This window comes from Oxyura jamaicensis, chromosome 8 (genome assembly GCF_011077185.1).
Source record: "Oxyura jamaicensis isolate SHBP4307 breed ruddy duck chromosome 8, BPBGC_Ojam_1.0, whole genome shotgun sequence".
Classification (NCBI taxonomy): Eukaryota; Metazoa; Chordata; class Aves; order Anseriformes; family Anatidae; genus Oxyura; species Oxyura jamaicensis.
In genome coordinates, this window is record NC_048900.1 from 29,143,029 (window position 1) to 29,163,084 (window position 20,056).

Consider the following 20,056-nt stretch of genomic DNA (forward strand, 5'->3'; position numbering starts at 1 on the left):
AAAAAGGCAAATGGACAATTCTGCGTGGCGAGCGCTTCTGCCTTAGAAAAATGATGGAAGCAGAGAGAATGGAGCAGACACCAGATGTCTGCTGAAAGCAGATTTGCTTTCAGCAGAGGAGATCCACCGTCAGGGTGCCGCAGTGCGAGCTGGCACTTAGGGGCCAGTGACCACATCCAGGCCCTACAGGGGGCATCCAGCGGGTGCTGACCCGTGACACGGCACCGCAACATGACACGGCACCATGACACGGCACCACGACATACGTGGAGCTGATAGGAAAGCAGGGGCTGAGCCCTCCCTCATTCTCTGTCAGCAGGGTTTAAGAAAAAAGCCTACCCTATGTGTTGGCGGGGGTGATGCTGGACCAGACCCCTCCATCCAACTTCACCTCCCGGGCTGAGGGGGTGCAGCACGAGCACCCAGCAGCTCAGGGCGCGGGGAAGCACGGCACGGCGCGGCTGTTTGCGAACTCATCACCGTGTCGCCCCACGCAGCTGCCGGGCGATGCCGGCAGGGACCTGGCCGGGTTCGCTGCTCCTCACGCTGTGCCCGGGCTCTGTGCATGCCAATGGGTGACGTTTCCCTGTCGGCTCGAGCTTAATTAGAAAAAATTAGAGCCATATGGTTATTATGAATCCAGGCAAAACAATGTCTGTGTGTTTGGGTCTGCTGTACTCAAATATTTTCCTACAGCATTAATTTTTAATTCTTACATCAGGCCCACATAAGCAAACACGAATAGGATTTTTGTCTTCCATAATCCATCCAGCTCGTGTTTGTTGTTACCTACACTGACTAATCACCGCCACCTTCTACACGGGGAAGAGCTAATAATAAATATTAGGACACACAAGTTAAATGTGATACAGGTAAGTGCTTGATTAAAAGGCCAGCCGCCACCTAAGGCTACCATGACTAAGTGTTGCTTTCTAACGGGCTTTTCTCCTTCGATTCGGCCACCAGAGCTGTGTGGGGAGCAGAGCACGGTGAGCGTTAACACAAGGCAATCCGGAAATTGAACTCCCCAAACCACCATTTGAGCCACTTGTGGCAACAGGCATGATTAAAACTACACAAGCAGGTTAATGAGGAGAACTAGGCTCCAGGTGTGGCTGCGGGCCATCAGCCCCTGTGTGCTGTGAGACCCTCGGTGCTCCGAAGCAGAGCCTCTCCGTCCCGGCCTCCTCCTCCTCGCTCGGTGTCAGGCGGAGGTGCTGGGGCCGTGCTGGGCGCGACGCAGCAGCGCAGCGATGTCCCCGTGGGCGCTCCTCTGGGCGAGGGACAGCGCCGAGTCTCCGTCCTGCGGGAGGGACAGGCGGGTGGCTCAGAGGGGCTACCTGTGTGGCCCCGGCCCACCCGAAATCAATTAACCCCAACCAAAATCAATCAGCCTGGGCAAAATAATCACCCCACAAGCAGTGAGGCCCCGGGGCTGTTCTGAGGGGACTGCGCCATGACGGGCCCCTTGCCCCAGGGCTCCAGCTGGGATGTGAGGTGCTGCTGCGCCCCAGATGGCGTCACGCCACTAAAAGCAGTGCCCTCCGTAGAAAGCGGGCTGAAACTGTCGTTTCCCACTTAAAACACAACACTTAGGATGTCAAACCCACGCGAGCCCTCCCGACGCGAGGCACTGAGGCTGTGCCGGGGCCGCGCGCGCCTCACCTTGTCCGTCAGCGCGAGCTGGCAGCCGGGCTGGGCCAGCAGCAGCCTGACCATGTCGGTGTTGCCCTGCCGGCAGGCCACCATCAGCGCCGTGGTGCCCTGCTCGTCCTGCAGGTTGACATCGGCCTGGCAGGACAGCAGGGCCCGCACCATGTCCTCCCGCTCGTGGCTCACCCCCAGCATGAGGGCGGTCTGGCCTCCCTGCGAACGCACCTGCAGCTCAGCACCGCCCGCCCCACACCTAGTCCCAGCCCGCACAGGTGTTATAACAACGCATATTCCTACTGCATATACAGTGACACCGCCTGGTGTTACCACATATATGTTATTAAAACGCACATTCTAATTGGGTATATAATAGCAGTGCATGTTATTGCATACTGCCCATAGCATTTATGTTATAATCATGCATATTCTTGTTGCATGCCATGTGTTGCTGCATATTGTTGTTATTATTGCGCATTATTGTATATTATTGCATTCTACTATTAAATAACACGGGGGCTGTCAGCAGGTACTGGCAACAGACATCTTTTTATCAGCTCGGCTGCACAGAGGCTCTTTGCAGCAGCAAAAAAATCACCCAGCTCCCAGCTTGTCCCAGCCAGGGCTCCCCCTCACCCCGCTGGACACTTCACCTTAGGTCTGCACTAACTTGTAGGGCTGTTTGAAAGCAGGGCTGGACGAAGGCATTGCCACTGCTGAGACCCAAATGTGTGAGTCCACAACAAAACGGCTGCCTGCCAGCAAAGCAGGCCCAGCTCCCGTACATGAGGTCCACCCCAAACCGCTCCTCCCTGCTACTGCTTCTGCAGATGTTAACTTTTTAGCTCTGGAAATATATTTTGCAAAATTTTCAACCTTTTTTTTGTTTTGTTTTGTTTTTCTTAACATTTCTCCAGCTCTCGCCTCACTTCGCAGGGAGCTGAGGGGTGGCCACTCGGCAATTTAGCTGGGGTTGCTTTCGTAATTTTTGGGAAACAGCAACTCCCACCCAATATCTACCTCTGAGCCTCAGCCTGAGGTTCATGCAGCACAAGCCACTGGAATTACACCCCCCGGAGATGTGCCTGGGGACACGACGGTGAGGGGGTTATTCCCTCACTAGCCTGTTTTGCTCAGCCACAGCCTGAATTCATGCCACACCCGCCCCCTGCGCTGCCCACCCGCTCAGATTTCACCAAACCCTCAGCAAACATCTCCCAGGGCCGCCTCCTCCGGCCAAACCTCCTGGCTCTCCTTCCAGCCTGGCCGACTGTGGGAACAACAGGAATTTGGCCATTGTGGTCGGAAACAAATGAGTAGGAGCTCGGCCGGCTTCGGTTTGGGTACATTTCTGCCAGACCCCCTACACCCCACGCACCTGAGCAGCTCGCACGTTGACGTCCCCCTCCTTCAGCAGCCTCATCACCACGGCCATGTCCTCGCCCGTCTCGGCGGCCGCCAGCGGGGTGAGCATCACGGCCGTGTAGCCCGCTCGGTTCGGCAGGTCCAGGCGGCAGACCCCTGGCAGGGGGGAAACAGCGGGGACGAGCAGGGTTCAGCCCCACCAGGAACCGCCCGCAGGAGGGAGCCAAGGGAAGGGAGAGCCAAAGGGAGACATACGATGTGTGGTGTGAAAGGGGAAGGTGGCTGTGGCTGAAAGGCCAGCAGTGCTGCCTGCACTGGGGGGGAAGGAGCCGACTGAGAACCGAAGCTCAGTCAGCCACAACTTCCATAGTTACACAGGACTGAGCCTTATCTGCATTACATATCCATTCATTAAGGGTCTTGTGAGCACAGCATTAAACGGCCTTTATGTATGTTGCTACATTTAATTATAATCCCTGAGGTCAACTCAGTTAACTTCGATGACCAAGTTATGGCCTAAAACAGAAATGGTAGGGGATAATTTATGCCCTGGGCACCCACCAGGTGTGGAGCTGTTTGTTTTACCTCCTCAAGGCAGGGAGCAGCAGAAAGGTGAAGGTCACCTAAGGGGCACTCATCTTGCCATGCTTTGCTCATCACTGGGGTTTAGCACTGCTGTCTCAGAGGAGCTTTGGAAGCATTTTCCAGGCTCCATCCTGGTGGCTGGCATGTCCACAGGGGATTTGGGAGCTCAGCACCATCACGTGCATTGCCACCAAGAGTATCCTGACGAGGAGCACTCTGTGCTGAGCCTCTCGGCACCAAAAATCCTAGAGTGTTTTATACTCTAGGGTTTCAGACCTGGTTTTTAATCTGTTTAATTTCCAGGCGAGGCTTTTATGCTGGCAGTCTGACCACCGGATATCTCCACAGCTAATCACTGAAGACATGGATGAATTTCACAGGAAAATGCAGTTTTTACTCTGAGGCCTTTCTCATGCTGTTCTCAAGCACTTTATTTTATTTTTTTTTTCAAATCGAGGGGCCTGTTTCCAGCTACAAGGATCCCACTGGCACATGCTCTCCAGAAGCACTCTGCTCCCCGTGTTTTGGGTCAGGGCAAGCTCCTGTGACAACAAGCCAGCAAGCCTGTGACAACAATGGGCACATAGATGTGTATGATAATATGCCATTTCCCTAACATTTAACGGATTGTCTTGCCCATGAAAAGAGGCCAAAGTGTCTCTATTCTTTCTGAAAGCGCGTGCATTTTTTCCCCCAGTACCCTCTCAGCTGAAAGTCTCTTTCTTTGCAATGCGAGCTGAAAGTTCAATAGTTTAAAATGCGATTTTCCTGTGGTGCTGTGGGGTTCGTTATACTCAGGGGTCTGAGCACCCAGCTCCAAGCCATGATGTGACACTGGCTGCTACAAGTTGCTGGGGGAGCCCCTGGAGGGACCAAGCAGTGCAACCATCCCATCTGTACCCCTTGCCCATAGCAATCCTGAGCCATTTCTGAAGCCCTCAACACTAATGAGCCTTAACGCTCTTGATGGGCCTCAGCTGGGACCCTTACTCACACCCATGAGCTATGCTGGAGGGTGCTGGTCTCCAACTCATGCACATCTCCTGGATGGACCACGGATGGCCCCACACTTGTCTGCTGGAAGGCTCCCAGGCATGTAGGTTGTAGTTGGTCCCCAACCCCCCTCCCTTTGCTCCTGACTGGACTCCCCGGGAGGTCCTGGGACCCCACTCACCATTTGCTATATGTTGATGGACCCCGTTACCTGGCTTTGCCCACCACAGTCAGGCCCAGTGGGACCCTGCCCCATCGGTGAGAGCGACACAAAATGTCTTCCACACCCGTACCCAAGAAGCAGCAGCACTGCCGCTCCTACCTGTGTCCAGCAGGAGCTTTGCAATCGGGAAGTTGGAGTGGGAGACGCTGTAGTGAAGAGCCGTGTTGCCGTTCCTGTCGGCCAGGTTGACCACCGCCTCCAGGAGCTGCGGCTGGATGGCCCCCAGCGCCTGGAGGTAGGCTGCCACCGCCTCAGGGCTGGAGGACTTGCGACTGGACACCCGGAACCACTCCTGGCAGACGGTGCTGAGGACGTGCCGCTGCAAACGCCATCGTCACCTTACCCTCGGGCTCTGGGGGAGCCAACACCCGCTCCCCGCCTGCCCTGGTGTCTCACGTGCTGACTGTGTGGTGAAGCACCTATCCCTGACCCAGCCTAGCTCTTAAATTAATTCCTTTTATCAAAATAAAAGCAATAAAACCCCCACAAACTGCTCCACCACCTCATATCCACAGTGTCCTGCCCTAGGAGCAGCCAGGCCGCAGTTTGGGGCCTGCACCCCACATGGCATGGACCAGGCTCAGGACACTCCTTCACCTGATACAGCAAAGCACCTCATGAGAGAACCACCCTTAAAAGAAAAGTCCAAAGTATGCTAAAGCTTAATGAACAACCACTGGAACCAATTAGTCATGGGGAGTCTCCCTGTAACTGTGTGTATGGCTTGTGCCATCACTCCTCAGAGGGGCTGAGCAAATTGCTTGCTGTCCAGATGGAGAAAAATGGGGGAGAAAATGGTGCTCTGGGTGGATTTGGAAGCACAGTGCTAAAAATCCCTTCCCAGCAGAGCAGAGGGGTTGTCAACCTGCAAACCTGCCGCTGCCCCAGCTCCTCGCCCTGTGCCACTTTGTCCTGTGCTCTGACATCCTCCAGCCAGTATTTAGCTTGTGGTTTTGTGATTGCTGTTATAACTTAAGGGGGAAAGGAATTTCCTGTGGTAACATGAATGAGTAATCAGAGAAAGCTTTCATCTTTTTTTTTTGTTTGGTTTTGTTTTTTTCCCTTTTCCTTTCTTTTTGGCTATTCTAAACCAACTCGGAGTTGTCCTGTCCCATCTCCTGCCCAAGCAGTCCATGGCACGGTAGGGCACAGCCTGCAATGCACCGTTAGGATAATCTCATCCATTAAACATAACAGAGTGGGAACTGCATTAGAAATTTGATTGAAAAATATCTGTACCAGATGCTTGTCGCTTGTGGTCCTTATTTCTGAGAGGTGCTGGCTAAGCAGCTGGCAGTCGGCAAGGAAATCTTCAGAGGGTTTGCATCTAGAGAGAAAATACTTTTGTAAGTCCATCATGAAGCAGAACTTGCAAGTGGCATTGAGGTGGGAAGGAGAATGTGCAGATAGGTCAGAACACTTTAAACGCTTATTTAAACACTAAACTTTAGGGATACAGGTTGTCCCATTGACCTGAATCAGATTGTAGATACAAAGCCAAGCACTTTTTGAAGTCTTTAAGTCCAGAGTCTCCTATCTGTACAAACTTCATCTTTTACAAGAATCCTTAAGCTGGAAAAAGAAATCTTATTCCTGAATCTGCAAAGCACTTGACTTAGAAAGTTTACTTGAGGAGGGAGAAATGAGCTAATTCTCACCAAATATGACTCACTCCGCCTTTTCCACAATCAACTGTTGGGCCTGAATCAATCCCCACTAGATTGTGTACTAACTCAGAAAATATTTAGCTCTTTAAAAGGCTTTTCCCGTGTCTCCAGAAGCCAACAACTGCCTTTCCACTGAGAATGTGAAGCACCATCCCCAGCCCTGCAGGAATGACCAAAGTGCCGTGCCTCCTGGGGGTTTAGAAATGCCATGGAAAGCACACTCACTCCTCAGCTTTCTGGTTACCTGTCAGCCTTGTCCTCAGCACCAGGTGTTGCTTCTGCCGCAGGCTCCTGCAGGTCATCCTCTTTACGTCTCTCCTGCGAGGAGGTGCCTGGTGAAGCCCCCTCGCTTTCACCTCCGCCCTCCTTCTGTGGGGGCTCCAAACCGCTAGCTCTTCTCTCTGTCTCGCTCTCCGTGTCCCCCTCCGATGGGCTGTCTTCACAACTTGTGTCTTCGCTTGAAGTCGTTTCGTAGCTATTTGAGGACACCACACGTTACTCACTCCTCTCTCATCGGCAACCACAGGGCCTGACCAAGACTCATTGAAGACACTCCCGACTCCAATGGGCCTTGGATGAAGCCCGGCGTGATACACAAGTTAGAAGGTTAGAGCCACAGCCAAACCTGGGGTTAGTCTTTTTTGTCTTCGTAAGGCAGTGGGAGCACAATAGAAGCAGTTAATTAGCAGCAGGCAAGGTTACTTCGGGGACTGCTTGGTTGGTTTGAATGGATGGCCACCACACCAACCCCAGCATGGCCAGGCAAGGGTTCCATGCCACCCACCCACCATGAGAGATATGGGCAGGTGGCACGTTTAGGGTGGCAAACTTGAGGACCACTAGGCCAAAACTGTGCTTGCTCCTCCAGCCAGGACTTGAGTCCACCTTTCAAGTAGCCCTGCTAGAGACACCTCTCATGTGGTTGTCCAAAAGTACCAATAACAATAGTATTTTCCATGAGACAGAACATTTAACTCTGATGGATCCTAAAACTTCTCAAACTCATCAGGATTCATCTACCTACTACCCATTGTACCCATTTCAGTGACTGTTAGTAGAAGCTCTGCTCAACAGGAGTGAGTAAAACCTGATGAAGCCAAGAGCAGTAGCCACTGAGCTGGAAAAGGGGTGGGGAAGTACCCGTGAGCAGAAACCAGCATTTAAACTTGCACAGACAGCTGTGTGCTCAGTGACGGGAAAGTGAAATTTCTGCCCTCTCCAATGCCAGAACAAGTGCTTCTTGGTAGAAGGGGTGCCTGTGCTGCAATCAGAGCCGCATCTACAGCAGTGTTGCTGGATCCAGTTAGCTCAAAGGCCAAAGAGAATTCAGTACTGGATACACAGGGAGCTGCTTATTGGAGCACAAAATAAAATACAGACCTCCTTCACCCCAGGGCAATTCCTCATTTACTGAAATTGCTTTTTCTCTCTCCCAGAACCAACTTTTGTTGGCCATTGTTGGAGTGCAGGGGTAAGTTAGTGGCAGCATGCCCGCCCAGCCAATGCAGACCTCCTCCAAACCCACCCAAGTTAGTGGGCATCGTCCCACGGACCCAGCTGGGTTTTGGATGAAGCCCCAGAAGATTGGTGTGCGAAGTATCAGTCCCCAGAGATGTCTCTCAGTGCCTTGAAAACACCAACGTCCTGGTCTTTTCTACAGGGTTACTTACAGGTTATCAGGTTAAAGAAGGGAGAAAAGAGGCTCCATTTCAAATGGCCTTTTAATCAAGAGGTTTGGAGAGGAAAAGAGGAGAAAAAGAATGACTTCTTCAGCGATACAGAGGATGTTACATGTTAAAAGGCAGTTTTATCTTCTCAGCGGATGCTTACCCACCATTTACCCCAACAAACTGAAGATTCTTTTTGGTCCCATTGCCTCCTGCATGGAAACCATAACCTTTCTTTTTCATGATAGATTTAAGACTTGTGGTTGGAGAGATTTCTAGCAAAATACAAAATAACAGATTAATTAAGCAGATGTGCCGTAATTATCAATGATTATTCCCATCCTGTAGCAACAAACTACAAATCATAACCATAAGCCTCTTAGTACTTCATCTCACAAGATTCCTTTTACACCTTGCAAAAAAGCTGATGCATCTGGCCACAATCTGAACCTGCCCCGACACCTTCAAAGTACAGGTCTCAAACATCTTCAAGTGACTGGGAATTATATACGTGTTCTGCAAATATAAGTAGGCTTTACTCTCGTAGTATTTTTTTTCCCCAATATTTATGTTACAGCCCTGCCTATAATACTGTATGGATGACTCTTTCCATCGGGGGTTGAATCGTCTCACTAGGTATTGCTATTACTGGTCACAGCTATTTGTGAGGTCCTTCTGACAGTGAACAGGGAGCCTTCAGTTCGGGATTGTCAGCTACAAATAAGCTAAAATTATTCTATTCGAGCACCCGTGTTCGAACAGCTGCTCAGTTAGCTTGAACTGCTTCTGGTTCTGGTGAACTCCTGATTTACCCCAGGGCATCTGGTCCCTGCATGCTTGCAAATTGAGGTGTCCAACTGAGAAAAATGGCAAGCGGGGTTATTTGATGGAACAGCCACAAGGATGGCCACTTCTGGAAGTGATCCTGTGTATGACTGAGCCACAGCTTTTACATGTTTTTGTTTGCTTTTTAATTTATTTATTTTAAGGACGCATGGCTTATGAAATGCGGAGATTTGCCTTCCTCAAACACAGATTTTTAGAAGGGGCTATTTCTGATCTCTTGGACACTAGTTACATCTCTGAGCTCCACTGCGCTGCACCTGCCTGACGCTCCATTAAACGGGGAGAGATTCAGCCCGGATACGTTGAAACCTATGCCAATGTTATTTACCCAACTGTTGATAGTGTGTGTTTGAATTCTCCTTATCTGCTGGCCTCTGCGTAGAGTAGGCAGACAGCAACGAGTTTAAGGAATTAACTAATTGGTTCTGGATGGAGCTGAGCTTGGAGGCCGGCTGTTTGATAGCGCTTGCTAGCTCGGGGTAGCCGTGCTCCAAACACATCCACTGCTCCTGCAACAGCTCCTGGATTTTCTTTACGTATTGGCCTATGGGGTCAACAGCAGGGAAATCTTTATGGTCAGGGTGACCGTCATCTTCCATCCCATCTTCAGTTTTATCTTCATCAAAGCCTGCCTTGGTTTTGCCTGTATTTGAGTCAGTTTTTGTTGCTCGATAGCTTGCCGCAGTCTCTGCATGAGCAGCGAGACTCTGGGTATCACAGTAACTTCTCTGGTTTTGGTTGTCATCGCTGAGGTGCTCGTCAATCTTCAGCTCAGTTAAGCATGGGGCATGAAGGCCAGGCTCCAGGTCAGCTTCGGTCTCTGTGAGCTCAGCAAAATGTCCGGGTCCCTCTGTGCCACCACCTGCCCATCCCTGCTCTCCCTGAGCACTCACCTCCACCGCCGGTGAGTTCATGTTGTCTGCTCTGTGCTCACCGCACCCTACGGATTTGGTGGAGAGCGGGATATTTACATTCACACCCTTGTCGTGGGCTTCCTTGGTGCTATTCACGTGTGAGAGTTCGGTGTTCACCGCAGCATCGTAGTACTGCAACGTGCTGCTGTGCCGCCCGGACGATGCCGTGGCCACTTGCGTGTTCTCCCGGCACAGCTGCTCTTCCAGCTGGGCTTTGGAGCTGGCCAGTAACTTGATGCTCTTCTCCTTCTCCTTGATCTCATGATCCTGCTGCTCCAACACCGCTCTGATCTGCTCCAGCTCTTCTTTCTTCTTGCTCAGCTGCTCCTCCAGCGCTGCAATCTGCTGCTTCAGTGCAGCAATCCCGCCAGGCTCTCCTGCATCTCCTCCCTGTTCCTCCTCCTCTCGAGTGCGGGCACCCCCGTCTTCATCTTTCTTCAGCACATTCGGAGCGATTTCACTCACGCTTCCCTCCACTCTCCCAGGGCTCACGCTTCCCTCTGACAACCGGGGGGCACCTGGCGAGGCTGATACCACCTCGGCAGCATCGCCCTCCTCAGCCCCACTCTCCACCACCACCTGCAGCTGCTGCACCGCGGCGTGCTGGCCCTGCCACGGGGGCTGTGCCGATGCCCTCTCCTTGGGGACGTCCCCGTGCCAGCCCTCCCGAATGGGGCTTCCTTTCCCTGGCTGCTCCTGCTGCTGCGAGGATGAGTCCTGGGGCGGGCTCGAGGCGATGCCATCGGGTGAATGCGCCGTGGGGTGAAATGTGCTTTCAGTGACGCTCTCGTTGTCACCAGGCTGGGAGGGTGACCGGAGGGGACACGGCCCACACCCGTCCCCAGCTGGGGGCTGGCCAGGCGGCAGCTCCGCGGGCATGCTGGAGGCTCGAAGCAGCTGCGGCCGCCCCTGGAGCTCGTCCTCCCGGTGCACCAGCTCGGCATGCCTCCGCGTCTCGGCCAGGAGGGCTTTCCTGCGGTAGCTGGGCTCCTCGCCGGGCACGGGGGACCGCGGCATCTCCTCCGCCCCCAGCGATGCCTTGCGCTGCGTGCGGCACGATGTGGCCAGCCAGCCCGGGCCGGCAGCGGCCGCGTACCCGCGGGAGCCGTTCTCGGGCAGGCTAAAGTTTCGGGGCAGCGTGCTGAATTTCGGCTGCTTGGCTTTGCGGTGGATGTGGACCCTCCTGATGGTGTTCCCTTTCTCAATGTCGTCCACGTACTTCAGGAAGTCCAGGTCCAGGTGGAAGCCGTACGGTGTCTCCACGGAGTAGGGGAGGCTTCGGGGCTGCTGCCCGTCCCCGTCGGGCTGGGGCGGCTGGCCGGTCGCTGAAACAACCACAGGAAAAAGAAAAAAGATTGAATTTTGGAAAGCTGGTACATCAAAAATGACATGAATTAAGTAGGTGTTCAGAGCAGGAGGGAAATGACCATGGCAAGCTCCGCTTTGACACTCCTGGCCCGAGCGTGCATCTACAGAAAACAGCTAATCTACAGTATTTCTGGTAAGAAAATTACTTCTGGGCTTTTCTTTTTCTTCTTTTTTTTTTTTGGTGTGAGTTTTTCAATAAACAAATGGGGAAACAAACATCCCGTGAGGGCCGTACCATCTGTCTTCTCCATGGTGTGGTCTGGTCAGGCTGTCAGTGCCCCATCCTCTGACAAGCTGCGGCAGACGAGCTGGTTCACCCTTGAAAAAAAAAGAAACAAATCTGTTTAATGTAAAAAAGCCCCATCATCTGAACTTAATCCATCCTTAAAGCCTTCCCCTTCTTCACAGGACCCCCCTCGCTTCCTGTGCTCTGCAGCCCGGCTGTGCCTGCTCAGCACTTCCAAGCGTGCTCGAACCAAAGCTCCTTCGCCGGCGGGAACCACTCACAGCCACATCCCAGGGAGCTCCTTCTGATGAAATATCCCGGCATTAGGGGTGGTTTTCTCTGTGAGAGAGAACGGAGAGGTGTTTAGGAGAATTTCTGTTGGGTTTGAGAGACGGCACGCGGACTCTTTGCTGATTGCTGGATGTAGTCTGCACCAGATATCCCACGTAAGATATCGTCTCCGCTGAAAACAGCAAGGGATGCGAACGACACACAGAAGTGACTGGATCGTCATCTTAAAAAGAAACGCTTAACAACCAGAGAATTTAAAATAATGTTAAAACAAAATTTTAAAAAAAAAAAAAAAGAGCACGAGGCCTCGCCACACTGAAACACAGACAAATCACGTTCCTGTCAGGGAGGATCTTCAGCTGGAGATCTGCCTTTATTCCTGCTACAGGGCAAAAAGTGAGCTTTTCTGTTTGAGATTTTCCTTCACGTATCCAACGAGGTTCCAGGCCAGCGATGGTCTCCCAGCAGCTGGAAGGCTTCTTCTCCAAGCGCATCCCTGGCCCCAGGGGAATGGCAGGGCAGGGCCACGCAGCTCCCAGCCAGGCCAGCCAGGCAGCTGGGAAGGTCGCATGGCTGCTCGTTTCAGAGCTCGCTGATCAAACTCGCAGGGTCTGAATTCACGTTCTGCTTTTTGTTTTCTGCCTACATCGCCTCTAGCACTTGGCCGAGCTTCCAGGGCTCCCCATGAATGGGCTCAGGCTGCCTTCGCCCCTCGCTTCGCCCCACACCACACGTCTGGCACTGGTCTCGTTCGTCTTCCTGCGTTCAGAGCTGTCCCTCGACACCTCTGGCTCATTCCCTGTCTCAGGAGAAGCTCTGCCTTGCTGGCCTTCTCCAGTCTGCATCTTCCCAATTCTCTTACATGATCCTTTTTGCATTTTGTAGCTCCTTTTGTAGCTTTCTCCTGATGGGAACAGCGAGGTAAATGGGTAAGGGTATACAGAACACAGAGGTGCTGCTGTTATTCTCTTCTGACTTTTTAACTGCAACGTGTTCTCATGATGTTTTAACTACAACAGCGACCAGCCAGGAAATCGCCGTCACATCCCGCTGCATTGTTAGCGTGGGATGGATGTCTGGAGAGATCAGAACCTGTCAGAGGAACCATCAGTTCTGTCCTCACACCAAAGTTCCTGGTCGGTTTATGGCCCAGACGGAAAGCTCGGAGGGTCCCCAAGGCAAGGAGACCACCAGTGCTCACGGGAACACCTCCGGGGCCGGTACCTCCTGCCCCGTGGAGCCAGCACCACGCGGACCGGCAGACGCCTGGTACCTTCCCCAATTAACAGCATTTTCGCTGTCAAAGGCAACGTCTTCTGCCTCCTGCCAATAAATAGCAGGCGCCAAAACGAGCACTAATCTCTTCGTCAAATGGTGTTTTTTTTTTTTTAAGTTTTCTGATTACAGTCAATTACGGAGCAATTAGGGATCCCAGCTACGGTCCGACCAGGCACATTTCACTCCTCTAGGTCGTTTACTTAGAGGGAGGGAAGAAAAAAAAAAGGCAGGCAATAGGATGCTTCTTAATATCTAGATAATTACACCTAATTGGTTCCTTTATGAACTGGCTGGGTCCCAACTCTGCGGTCCAAATTGCTGCTACGACTTTTCTCTTTTGACCGATCTACTCCAAAATCGCCTCGGAGCAGGATGTGGAGCATCCCTGGGCAGCTCGCTGGTGCTCCCGCGTCCCCCCTGAGCTGTCCAGCAGCAGCAGCAGCAGCGCCCTGGCCCCCACGGGGCACTCGGTGCCTGTCCTGGTGCACAGCGATGTCCTCACCTGCTCTCCTCACCCCCTTGGCTCCAGGAGCGCTCGTCCTCACTGCCACCCGTCCGGAGGGGCTGGCCAAGACTCGAGGAAGGGCAGCACTTTCTAGTAAGTCTCCATCCTGCTACGCTGAGCCTGGGCCAGGTTTTGGGTTTTGCTGGCTCTCCCCCTGAAGGACACTGCTTGGTTCTCCGGGCAGGCAGCACCGCACACGCTGCAGCGCTGAATTTTAGCTTTGCTGGGCGGAAAGGCGGCGGGGACGGCCGGCCCAGGTTTGAGTGGCGTTCCTTTTCTCAAGACAGCACAAATACATCCACAAAAAGGGAAACCAAGAAGGCAACAGTACTGACCGAAGGCACCTCATTGCCACGGGCGGCCGCTCGCAGTGGCAGTGGGCTGCCTTTCACACAGCCAGTGCCTGATGCTGCCTCTTTGCAGCCACGTTTAACCCTTCCTTCCCCTGCACCCCTCCCTCGCTGTTCAGCCCCCCCTTCCCCGTGCCAGCAGAGCCGAGAGCAGCATCGCAGCCTGCCAGATTTACAGAGCAAATTAACTGAGCCGCAGAGACGGACAGATACGGATTTCATTCGCTGTGAGCATCTTCCTGCTGGTCTGAAATGAGAACCATTTAACCCTGCGACTACAGCAAGCAGATAACTCACCCCCGCTGAGCAGCGCGTTAACACAGCCTCGTTAGCTACAACATAATATATTTTTTTTTAGCTCCGCTTGTCGTTTTCTCCTGCACTGCAGCAAGCGGCGTTCGCACCTTGGTGCAGAAGGAGAATGTCCGCCAGGACGGCGGCGTGTCCCGTTACCTGCTCGTGCCGCCCTCCGAGGGGTCCGTCCCCGCGCTGCGGGCAGCGGCTGAGCGCGCCGTGCCGCAGCCGCGCGGCTCCAGTTGTTAGAAAGTCGGTCAGCTGACCGGTGACCTTGCTGGAAAAGCAAATACAAGTTTACGACAAGGAGCACGAAAGAGGGATTAATTTTCCAGCAGCCCAGCGCATCGATCTCGCGTGACCTTCCTGAGGACGGTTCGAGCCTGCTGCATCAAATTAGCCACTTTTCACGGCGCGTTTGTCTGTTCCACAAAAACACCGAGAGCCGCTTGGGCGACCACCGGCTTGTCCCCCTTATCAGGAAAGATAACGTTTAAAAAGGTCAATTATTAACGAAGCCCCTCCTATTGTACCTGATGCTGCAGGCTGCGCCCCGGGCTGGCTCTCCGCAGGCTGCGCTTCGCAGGCTGAAGGCATTAGTTATTCTGCTCGGCGCCGCGCGCGGAAACGCAAGCAGCTGCCACAATTAAAAGGCAGCCTCTTGATTAGCAGCCGCAGCGGGCTCGGCGTTGCCACCGGTCCTGCTGCACCCAGCTCCCAAGCACTGCCGATCAGAGCAGGATGGGGCGAGCGGCGGGGAGGCAGGGGCACAGCCCTGTGCTGCCGGGGCCAGATGAACCAAGGCACCCTTTTGCATCGGGGGTACGGGTGCCAGCTTAATTTGGGGTGGAAGCCAGCCCCCGGGGCACACACGGCGTGCTTCTGCCTGCTGGTGACAGTGCACGTCCCGCAGCTCCTGCCCCGGGGTTTCCGTAGGGCTTTGCTGAATTGCCGACACCCCCAGGCTGGCATTAGAAAAATAAAGTCAGCTTCTGCACTGAAGTTGCCAAAACTTGGCGCTTTCCAAGGCAGTTTCAGGCAGCGGTGCTCGCTGATGCCGGCTGTGCCCGCACCCACGTGCACCCAGGGTGCGAAGGGGCCGGGATGGAGGACGCCCGGAGCGGGGCTGCTCCACGTGCTGGCTTTCACCAAGGACTGGCAGCACGAAGCGGGGCCGGTGCCTTTCCCTAGGGCCTAACACGCAGCCAACGCGGTCGTGTCAGCAGGGAAAACGCCTGGAGGCACTGCAAGGCAGCGCTGCCGGCACTCCGTCTGCTTCTTCTTACGCGACTGCAAAGCGGGACTCTACCAGCCGCAGCTTCAAGAAAGCAGAGCTCTGCCTTTGCAGGAAGCCAAGCCGCCAGGAAACGTGCAGAATCGGAAGCAGCGCGGCCATGCGAGCGCTCCCCGAGGCACGGACGGGTTAACTTGTACTCATGAACTCCGAGGACGAGCCCCGGAGGCTGCCAAGCGCCGTCCTTCCCACGCCGCCACCGTCGGCAAAGCCACGCAGCGCTGCTGCTCTCTGCTCGCGCAGCCAGCCGCTGTGCCCAGGGGTCAAAGCGAGCTTCGGAGCACGCTGGCTTGTTGGGTGCATACTGCGAGGATTTTGGGGCGGATTCCTCCGGTTGGGTTACACTTGCACATCTTTTCCGAGCATGTTCACGGGGGTTGGTTGGTTACGTTCACCGTACAGAGCAGCAGGACGGAAAAAGAAACGCACTTCTGTGCGGCACCGACTTTAAAGTAACGCTCATAGAAAGGTGCTTTTTTTTTTTCCTCTGTGAAGACCTAGCAGGCAACTTTCGTTTGCAGCATTTCCTCATCGCAATGCCACTCGTCAGGCCTGCGTCTTCTGCCAGATTCAATCCCCGTGGGACTGGTGAAGGTCTTCAGTGCTGTGTCCCCGTATGTGAGCAGCAACTGTGGCTGCACGGAGTCACAACACGCAAATTAATTAATGACGGACTGGCGCTTGATGGACCCGGGGCACCCAGCCCTGCCTGCTCGTGCACTCCGTCCCACTGAGTGCTTTGCTCGGGGCAGGAGATGGGAGCATTTCCCCCGGGCCACGGTCCCGACGGCCCCACCAGAGCGAGCGTGGGGCTGCCGCGCGTTCGGAGACCCGGAGAGCTCCCGCGTGCCGCGCTCGGCCGCCTCTCACCTTGTGCTCACTCAAGACAGGGGACGGCGGTCAGAAACTGCTGCTGCCTCACCTTACGGGGTTTGCTCCGCAGGCTGCTCCTGCGGATGACAGGAACCAGACATCCCCGAAACACCCCCAGGTCCCTCCCCATCCCCGCCGGGCCCACCGCAGCCCCGGGCTGCCGGATGCTGCGGCGGGGAGCTCTGCGCCCGCTGGGCACCGCCGGGAAGCGCTGCGCCCAGGCGGTCTGCGGGGTTGCACAACGCCTGGCGGGCACACCGAGCACGGACACGGCCTCCCTTCAGGGAATTGCTGCCGGAGGGATTTTCAGTTCGGTTTCACCACGCGGGAGGAAAAGCGGCGTGCTGCTGGTCGGCCGGGGGCACCCGCACAGGTGGGAGCTGCAGCACGGGAAGGAGTTTCCCTCCAGGCGGAGAAGTGCAAGTCTGAAAACTCCGTGGGACTAACTGGAAGTGGTCTGAAGGCCCGGCTGGCCCTGCTTGTTGGTGTAATTAAAAAGGTTTGTACAAAGGGCGAGAAAGCAGGATTCCAGTGTAAGCCATCTGCAGCCTCAGGGGCCAGGAGGTGGCTTGCCAACGTCCCCGTGCCTCCGCTTGGAGGCTCCCGCCAGAAGCAGCGATGGGCGCGCCTGCAGGAATGCTGGCAGCCAAATAATTCGCCCAGCACCACCACTGAACAACCCCATCGCTTCCAGGGTAACTGTGCAGCCCTCCGAGTCCGGCGGCACTCAAACGGCCGCCCCAGGCGTCCTGTCAGCGCACTGACGGTGCGGCTATCCCGATTTTATTAAAGCCACTTATTGCTGTTTAATAACTGCAGCGAGCTCCCTGCCAGCACGTCCATTAGGGACAGGACGAGACGGGGAGTATCAGATGTCCCGGCTCCCCCTCTTTTATGGCTCACCGGCAGGGGAAAATGATCACGTCCATCCCCTGCTCTGATAACCTCTGGTAGCTGCCCTTCAGCTCGCTCCAGCTACGGTCTCAGGAAGGCTTTGGTGGGTTCTCATGGTTTTATCACGTTCCTTGGACCTGTGGCGTTCTCCCTAAGGTCTCCTTTCCCAGAGCCAGGTAACCCAAAAAAGAGAAAACCACTTGAAAACGAATCCAAAGCGCTCCAAAGGCAGAAGGCAAAGAAATTTGGAAGTTTCTCATTTCTCACGTTTCCTCTTTTTGCCTCATTCTCCCCAGTTTGGAGGCCCTGCCCAAAGCTGCTGATTTCCTTCTCCTTGTCCTGGGACAAGTTGTCCTTCGCTGCCGCGTTGCCATCCACGGGGTCAGAGAAGCTGGTAGCGACTCAGCGGGGCTGTCCTCGGCTTGGCCAGGATTTGGTGCCCCCCGATTTGGTGGAGGAGGAAGGGAAGGGAGGGAGCCCTGCTGCGTCCGCTCCCCTCGGTGCTTAGTCAGAGATGAAAACTCTGAGTTTGTGGAACTGGACAAACCCGCAGCGATACATAAATAACATTTCCTAACCCCACAGCCTGAGAAAGCTCAAAAAAAAAAAAAAGTGCGTTTGTGGTTGCCCAAAGCGAGCTGTGGAGCTGGGCTCTGTTGCGGCTGGCGCTGATAAAGGTCCCTCCATCAGCACAACCCATCAATTTCGGGGTGATTAAACCCAGAGCAGTCTTAAACCCCCCTCTTGCAGCTACACAGGACCCCGCTCACTGGAAACCCCTCTGCAGGCTGATGGGGGCAGCAGGGGACGGACGTGCCAGCGCCCCGCGGTGCCGGCGGGCAGGGGGGCAGCAGTCGGGAGCTCTGCGCTGAGATTTTTGTCCCAGTCACGCTGCCGCTCCCCTCGCTGGTGCCGAGGCTCGTGTTCAGCGGAGGAATGGGCTGAAATTATAGATTTAAACCAAGCTAATTCAGAAGACCGGAGCCACCCCGTGTTTCACATTTCTGACTCCAGCAACCCTTCATTTTGGCAGCGTATTATCGTAATAACTTGGTCCAGCTTCGTTTTCATGTGAAACCTCAGATGCGTAGGACTTGCAGACTCCGGAAACATTAATTCCACCGAGGCCTAAAATAAATACGGATTAAGAAGGAGCTCTCTGCATCTGGTTCCTCCCCGTCACTTTGTCTCGGAGACGGCCGCGTGCGAAAAGTTGGAGCTGGGACTTCTCGCTCCCACGCCCAGCCAGGCTCACATGTTCTTCGGGACCGACCGAAACCTGCACCTCGCTGCTCCCGGTGCCAAAATCAGATTGTATGCAGGGCAAATCCCTGCCCCTCGTCCCTGGGGGCTGGCCGATCCCTTTGCTTTGGATCCAGAGCCACAAAGACGAGCGGTGAGCCAGGAGCATCCCCAGCACCACAGCGTGCCACGGGGATCTCTACAAAACCTCCGCGGCCGAAGCAGCGGGGCACGGCCCAGGTTCTCCCAGCTGCGGGGCTTGTCGCTGCTGTTTCAGTTCACAAATAACTTGGAAACTCTCAGAGGAGGGAACTTGAGGGCCCCCGTGAGCACAGCACCAGGCTCACTCACTTTCGTATTCCGGTTTCAGGATTATTTTAATTTATCCGCCACCTGATCACCCCTCAACCGCAAATTCTCAGGCAGCGAGCTGTTCGTCACTCAGGCTGTCATTCTGGCAGATGTATTTATTTCTGAAGTATTACAGCCAAAGCGACAGCTCATCTATCACAGACCCGAGGGCACAGGCTCCCCCCTCTGAGTTGCTGTTTCGGGGAAGAGATCAGATTTTTCTGCCAAGTCCATCCCAAACCGAACAAGAGACGCTGGGACGACTACGAAACGGGCGCGAAGGCGGACACGGGCATTTCCCCCGGGGCTGCCCTTCGCCCTACCCTCTGCTGCAGTCCCTGCACTGCGCGTGATGGATTTTCGGATGCTCAACCTCTCCCTCGGAGCTACGGATTTTATTTCTGGGTTAGCTGGCGGACAAAGGAAACGCTTCCCGGCGGTGCCATGTCCCGTAGCCGTGCGCTGAGGGTTACGTCCGCGCGTCCTGAACGGGGACACCGGCGACAGCCCCGTGCAGGAGCTCCCTTGGGGAGGTGCACATCACTCGGGGCAGCCTCTGACCGCCCCGAGCCCACTCGTGTTGCTCTTGCGGGCACTCCACCTCTTGCTGCCACCACCCCGTGCCTCCTCGGGTGCGCTGAGCTCCTGGCCTGTGCCGCACGGACCTCAGCGACCCGACCGCGGTCCAGCCCCGCACGGCAGCGCCCGGCTCCCGCTCAGCGGTGGGATCCACGCGTCTTGCCGAGCTGAGCACCCCGAAGTGAGTGCCCGGCGTCCCGCTGCTCCACACGGCGATGCCCGGGGTCCCGCCACGGCTCGGAGCCCCCCCGGCCTCCCCTGGGGCCTCGAACCCCCCCGCACCCCTCGCACCCCCCCAGCAGCATCCCCGCACGCTGCGCATCCCCCTGCGCTCCCCCAAAAAGTGCCCCAGGCACTTCTCCCCGCCCCTCCCCGGCCCCAAACACGGCTCCCCCCCGGGACCACGACCCCCCGATCGCCCCCCAAACCCCCCCCCCCGGCCCCGGCCCTACCTGGCAGCGGCCGTGCCGCGGCCCCGCTGCCTCCTGCGGGCGGCCCCGGGCGCGGGGGGGGCGGAGCGGGGCGGGCCGGGGGCGGGCACCGGGCGGGCCGGGGGGAGCAGGACAGAAACGCACTTTTTTTTTTCTTTTTCCTCTTTTTT

General features: G+C 55.3%; 1 protein-coding gene across 7 annotated transcripts; it reads right to left on the minus strand.

The window, feature by feature from the left end:
• Window positions 1-656: 656 nt before the first annotated feature.
• KANK4 (KN motif and ankyrin repeat domains 4) lies at window positions 657-19,951 on the minus strand. 7 transcript variants are annotated; one of them, XM_035333867.1, is made up of 11 exons: window positions 19,908-19,949; window positions 14,382-14,499; window positions 11,514-11,596; window positions 9,325-11,235; window positions 8,314-8,425; window positions 6,728-6,958; window positions 6,056-6,143; window positions 4,916-5,135; window positions 3,029-3,171; window positions 1,666-1,866; window positions 657-1,303 (listed from the first exon to the last, which is right to left on the minus strand). In XM_035333867.1, exons 3-11 carry the CDS (start codon window positions 11,527-11,529, stop codon window positions 1,205-1,207), a joined length of 3,021 nt encoding a protein of 1,006 aa, XP_035189758.1. In that variant the 5' UTR covers window positions 11,530-11,596; window positions 14,382-14,499; window positions 19,908-19,949; the 3' UTR covers window positions 657-1,204. The 7 variants fall into 7 exon arrangements, with proteins under 7 accessions (XP_035189758.1, XP_035189753.1, XP_035189754.1 ...); XM_035333862.1 differs by lacking the exon at window positions 657-1,303 and adding an exon at window positions 1,354-1,459 and having other exon boundaries at window positions 1,651-1,866; window positions 19,908-19,950; XM_035333863.1 differs by lacking the exons at window positions 657-1,303; window positions 14,382-14,499 and adding an exon at window positions 1,354-1,459 and having other exon boundaries at window positions 1,651-1,866; window positions 19,908-19,951.
• Between the last annotated feature and the right edge of the window lie 105 nt (window positions 19,952-20,056).